Below are 6,434 nucleotides of genomic sequence, written 5' to 3'. Positions count from 1 at the left end.
AAAACCCTAATTTTTTTTAAATCAAAAAGATTTGTTTTTAAATCAAAAAGTTTTGTTTTTAAATCAACAAGTTTTGTTTAAAAACCCAAAATTTTTGCTTTTAAATAAAGTTTGAATGTAAAAATACCAAAATTTGTTTTCAAATCAAAACGTTTTGTTTTTAAATCAAGAAATCCAAAAGTTTATCTTTTAAATAAAAGTTTGATCGGAAAAATACAAAAGTTTTGTATCCCAAATGTTGCCTTTTAAATTAAAAAAAAATGTTTTTTTTACATCCATTTATACAGTTTTGGTCATTAATTCATTCAAAATGTTTCACTGCAGGGTGGATAGTGGATTGCTTTCTTAATTTTTGATTGCAGTGTGTAAAAAGCTTTTGTTTGATTGCATGATAAAGACCTCATAGCATTTATCTTAGAGATTGTTGAACCAAAACATTTTCAGTTTGACTTGTTTTAATAATAATCTGTGTTACTTGGATGTAATGAAGACACATTTCCACTGGTTTCTTCATTATTCTGCCAATTTATTTCTGTGAACCGTTTTTGGGCACATGCTCAAGATCAGGTTCAACCTGTCTGACGGGGGAAATGTCGGCAGGAAGACGTTGGAGTAAACACCCCTGCTGTCAGTTACCCACATTGTCACACAGATACTTGGAGCAGGTGTGTGTGACACGGCGCAACATTACTAACTGGCTGCAGTGATATCAAGTCTCTTTTACCAGAACGGAGGGAACAACTACCAGAAGCTCGTTCTCATCATAATATGATCCATGCCTATTCTCGCTATGGAAACACAGGTGAGGAACCGTAGTTATTCTGTGACTTTATTTCATTAATATTTATAATATTCATTCTTATTTTCAAGAATTAAAACAGCAGTAGATCTCTTAAAACTTTTATTGCGTAACTATGCAGAAATAAAATCAGGGAAGTGTAATGTAGTAACAAAATGTTTCGCATTAAAGCTGAAACAATTTGATAAAAAAGATTCTTAAAGGAACATATTTCAATCTTGAGCATACGTGCGCAATTTGTGTTCGAAAACAATGGGAACTAGGGAGTGCATTGATGCCATTTTTGAGTGTCATACCGTTGGTATGTTACTTGTTAAGATCGTGTTTACTCCGCTGAGGCAAGTACATGCATGTGGTCAGAAGTGTTTAACAAGCATCAGTCAATGACGTGACCTCGAAACTGAGAGCAGTTGTTACCAGACGATCTCAGGTTTACAAGTGTGTTTGATCACGTATTTAATGCATATATCAAACTTTGACATGATAAATACATTTTAAATGTTTACTAGAAAAATAAAAAAAACGTATCTTTTCTCTTCCCTGTGTTCTCAGGCACACATGGAGATGGCACACGGAGAAATCCAAGAGGAGAGAAGCAAAGACCCGGCGGAGGAGATCCCAGAGAGAGAATTCCTCAAAAATCTCTACGTTTTCATGAAGAACAGAGATACGCCCATTGAGAGAATCCCGAATCTGGGCTTCAAACAAAGTACTTAACAATATTATTTATTTCATCACATTTTGAGACACAGTTTCTAAGTTTGAGCCATCAGTTTTCATGTTTTATGCAACAAAACAAACCTATATTTGAAATGGTACAAGTGTTTTTTATTTAACCTGCCTCCTCATGTCAATTTTACTGTATAATTATAGTAAATCTGATTCTAAACAATTGATTAATTGAGTCTCATTGACAAAAAATCATCAGGAACAGTCCGGTGATCTCCCACAGAAGCCAACAAAGGTTTACTGGTAGACATTTAGCCAGCAACTCTATTACTTTACATTACATTACATTAAAACATACCATATAAAAATAGATAATAAATAATATAAATATAAAGAAATAAAAGAAAAAGGACTTTGTTGCGAGCATGATAAGGATGACTGGCTTACTTTCTGGTGACTGGGCTTGAAATTTTTAAAGCAAAAATGGAAAAAGAAAATCATAGTTTTGCTTCTCAAATATGTAAATTTGCTGTTTTACTGATTAAAAATTGAAAACCTTTTGTGATGGACTGCTGGTCAGATAAAATAAAGGATCTTACAACATCACGTTGGACACAGGGAAATTGCATTTTATATAAGAATCAATCATTTAATTTATTTATAAAGTAATCTGCAGATAAATATATAATGAAAATGATAACATCCCTACTTTCTAATAATGAAGTGTTTTTGATTATGTTCATTTTCTCCTGTTTTTCAGTTGATCTTTATCTGATGTTCAAAACTGTCAAAGACTTGGGAGGCTACCATCAGGTAACCACATTTTTCCAATCTACCATTAACATTATTATAACTATTATTTGTATTTTTGATATAATTTGAAGTTTAATTTGGTTAAAATAATAGGATCTTTATTTGTGTTCATTTTGTCACATTAGTGCCACTCATAATGTTATTGTTAATCATTAGGTGACCTAAGTGAAAGTCACTGTTAACATGTTGATTGGAAAGTGACTGTAGAATAACATTAAACATTTCCGTCTTTGATAATGGCCAATCTAAGTTTGATAGAAACTGACATTGCAAAGTAGGTTACGCTCTAATAATGTGGTATGTGTCTCTGGTTCCTGCCAAATACGTCTACTAATGTTTCCTCCGCACTCTTCCAGGTGACTGCTCAGCAGATGTGGAAACAGGTGTACAACATGCTGGGAGGAAACCCTCGAAGCACGAGCGCAGCCACCTGCACCCGCAGACATTATGAGAAGTAAGTTAAAAAGCGCATGGGTATTTGTCTGGCTGAGAGCGGGTGGTATGATTTCTTAACAGTCTAATCTGATCTAATGTGTTATTTGTGCAGGCTACTTCTACCGTACGAGTGTCACTTGAAAGGCATAACGATAAATATGTCTCAACATCAGCCAAAACCCTTCCCCTTTACCAACTACGCCAAAGAAGATAGTGACGGCCAGAGACCGTCTAAACGCAGACTGTCATCCATCGGTCTTCAGCAGGTTGGTATTATTTTATGCTAAAACAGGAAATGAAAGAGTTTTGCACAGAAACAAACTTGGACTTATGTGATTATGATTAAATAAATATTTATCTAAAGTTAATCATTACATCCTGAAGTGTCTGTTTGGGATATAAATGCTTGTTATCTATGAGTCCATGATGCTTATAGATAGGAAGTGCTAATTAGCTTGTGAAGATCTGGAGTCTTTTAAGACCCCAATTATTTTATATTCCAAGTTATTTAAACCTTTTTCTTTCATAGGACAATGAACAATGTAGCTGAAGTCAGTCGCTGATTAGCCTAGCTTAGCATAAAGACTGGAAATAGGCTCTAAAAGGTTAAAAAGTGTTACTATCACTATAAAGTGTTTAACCATATAACCTGTTATTGTCTTGTTGTATCTGTACCTGATCTGGCAAATTTGGCTTTAGTACACTTCAGCTACAAGTTTTCCCATTGGTATGCTAAGCTAGGCTAAGCTGGTTAGCTTATTATTTTGCATGTATATAATTTTTCGGCTCTAACTTTTTACAAGAAAGTGAATCAGCATATTTCTTTAAATGTGAAATTATTCCTTCCACCCCTAATAGACCACTTATCTTTCCAACAGAGCCCCCATTACCTCGAGTCAGACCCACGTGGGAGGGTCTTCTCTCTGCCTCTTTCTTACAGTCCCTACTACCGCCCAAGTCCCGCAGTTCAGACGCACCACGTCCCTATCTCCTCCAAAGTGCTGACACAACATACTCCTCCTGCCCCCCAGCCTTGGTTCCCTTTCCAACCATGTTGTCCAAACCCATCTGAAAGTGTTAAGGAGCCTCTGGAGCACCTGCGCTCGCTGGCAGAACAGTACAAGACCTCATCGGGATTGACTGAGCCTCTGAACCTTAGCGTTAAAGAAACAAGACAGGAAACCAGCAGAAACCCTGTCTCATCATTCGCCCCACCTGCATTAAGCAAGAACCCAAAGTTTCTGAATAAACCCTCCACTCTGTACACTCCTCACAGTCCTCGGGTGAGAAATGAAGAATGTGAGACCCAAGATGGCGAGGCAGTTTTAGGAGACGAGCCATATTCCTGTCCTTCGAAAGATAGGGAGGCATACGTGGTCGATGTCAAAGCTATAACAACCTCAGGCAGCCCCACATATTCTCCAACTCTGAGGGCAGACGGAGGCGCCACAGCATTGGCAGAAAAACCCAGTTCTCCAAAAACAGACTTTATAATCCAGCAAACAGAAGAAGGAGAGAAGAAGGAGGGTCCAGAAGTAAGAGGGTTCAACCTCAGCCACTTGCTGCCCAGCCTTGCTCGGGAGAACGGAGGCAAGATGGAAATTGAGATACCGCTGTCTTTGTTCCATAACTGGCTCAGGTTGTGTGGGTCAACAGCCACAATGCATGGACTAAGCCAGCTAACAAATCTTCCTTCTGTGGAAGAACAAAGCAGTCGTTCTGACAGAGACGTCCTGCCAACAAACCTGACATTGAACTCCCAACACCAGAGCTCGGGCGCTGAGGATCTAAGGCTGAGGAAGAGGAACTTGCCAAGTCCCTCAGCACCGACCATGCAGGCAAGACATCCCAACAATACAAGCCAACATCCCTTAACCAGCTACAAGCTTTTGTCTTCAGGTGGCATTCTGAAAAGCGCACCCAGTCGAGACGTCTACTCGTTTGATCAGCAGGACCTTACCAAGTCGAACACCTCCAAATCCCCAGGGTATTGGGATGCCATTGACCAAAAGAACCAGGCTTTCCCAATCCGCATGAAAAATGACTTTCACAATCCCCTCACAGTTCAGCAGGACTTTGCAGCCCCTAAATCCTACAATGAAAACTCAATCCTGGGCAGGAAGGAGAAGTCAGAGATGAGTCCCTCAGCGGTGCTCATGCTTGGTTCCAGCTCCGCTCCACTGCTGCACCTCACCACTGAGGAGGTGATGAAGCTGAAGAAGATCATCTCGAGCTCATAGTTTAGATCAGTTCAGATATTAACACTGACTCTCTGCAACCCTGTCTCCTAGAAAGACGTCTCGATATTACAAAAATGCGCACCTGATTATGTTGCTCAATCTTGTAAGCCATTGGCCTCTGGGGGCAACAAACAATTTTCCAAGGCTTCCAGTGTATAAAGCGGTTATTCAGAAAAAGGATAAAGGACAGAGACTTACTTTTCCGCTCATTGGTCGTTGCTTTGAGTCTGAGGCGGGACTTCAGACACGAGAATGGTGGAGAGCTGACATCTACAACAGGATTGTTTACTGCAGATATATGTTGATAGAGATTAATAAAATGCAAAATCTTCATCAGACAATGGCTGATGGGTTTCGGGATTGCATTACTACCGATGTAGTCCTCCTCTTTTACTGTATACATGGACGATTATCCTGCAAACCGCAACAGTCTGCTCAAACTTGATTGAACATGCTACCCGGACATCAAACTGAAACCAGGATGCTTCCAACAGAAGCTTACCGATTTTGTACTGACATGCGGATATTTGTCGATAGAGATTACCTTTTGATGACAAAGTTGCCTAGATTAGTGGTTCTCAACTGGTCTAGCATCAGGACCCACCACCACTTCCTTAATGTGACCCAAATTTCAGAAAATTTTCAACCACTCAAATTTATTTAATAAAAAAACGATGAAATTTGGACCTGAGACAGCTACCTGACCAGCAGGTCACAGTGCAAGGAAATATTTCCTCAATTTATGCACTTAGCAGCCTTTTTCAACAGAAATACACTAAAAAAGTGCAACATAAATGCAACTACTGTAGGGCTCATCAAGTTTCAAGAATGTAAATGTAACTGTAGTGCGTGTGAATACAGTACACTACCACTGCACGCACGTCATAGGAAACCCTTCAAAATAAAAGCGCAGCGCACTGAAAACAGCTCCGTGACCCACTTTTGGCGTCCCGACCCACCAGTTGAGAACCATGGGCCTAGACAATGTTCACAGAGTTGATTATTCTTTTATATAAGGCTAGGCTGGATGGTGGGCATACAAAGTGCAAGACTTTCACGCCAAAGACTCGGGGTTCCATCCATTCTCGGGTTACATCAAAGGAAGCTATTGTCCAATTAGAATCCACTAAGTTTTTCTAGAGAGTTCCAAGTGGGCAACTTGCCAGGTACATTAATAAGAACTTTTGTTAAATTATGATGATAGAAAATGTGCTTTGGTCTGCATGTTTCCCTCAAATCCTATTCCTATCCTAATTTTTTTGTTGCAAACAGCTTGTACATACAGAGAATTTCTCGGCGACAGGGCTGCAGTCCAACACCACATTAAACTACTCTTATAAGCTGCCTGTTTCACAAACTGTATATGTAAATACATTTGTAAAAAGTGTAAAATGAAAACATTTGCTTTTGCTAAATAATAATTCACTCACATCAGTAACAGCTTGATTAAAGCTTGATTTTCTGTACAGATATATTAT

General features: G+C 39.0%; 1 protein-coding gene across 1 annotated transcript; it reads left to right on the top strand.

The window, feature by feature from the left end:
• The first annotated feature begins 671 nt into the window (after positions 1-671).
• On the top strand, positions 672-6,434 carry arid6 (AT-rich interaction domain 6). The gene is made up of 6 exons (XM_069673488.1): positions 672-802; positions 1,352-1,508; positions 2,229-2,281; positions 2,638-2,735; positions 2,829-2,982; positions 3,595-6,434. The coding sequence occupies exons 1-6, from the start codon at positions 776-778 to the stop codon at positions 4,954-4,956; spliced, it is 1,851 nt and encodes a 616-aa protein (XP_069529589.1). The 5' UTR covers positions 672-775; the 3' UTR covers positions 4,957-6,434.

This window comes from Semicossyphus pulcher, unplaced genomic scaffold (assembly GCF_022749685.1).
Source record: "Semicossyphus pulcher isolate SPU_LCO1_2020_fin unplaced genomic scaffold, fSemPul1.0.p SCAF_22, whole genome shotgun sequence".
NCBI lineage: Eukaryota > Metazoa > Chordata > Actinopteri > Labriformes > Labridae > Semicossyphus > Semicossyphus pulcher.
Note: the sequence above shows the minus strand (reverse complement) of the source record. Positions and strands in the feature narration are given on the sequence as shown.

Coding starts and splice junctions, on each gene's coding strand:
- arid6 (XM_069673488.1), top strand. CDS start 776: ATGCCTATTCTCGCTATGGAAACACAG. Junction 803..1,351: donor TTCTCGCTATGGAAACACAG/GTGAGGAACCGT, acceptor CTGTGTTCTCAG/GCACACATGGAGATGGCACA. Junction 1,509..2,228: donor GAATCTGGGCTTCAAACAAA/GTACTTAACAAT, acceptor CCTGTTTTTCAG/TTGATCTTTATCTGATGTTC.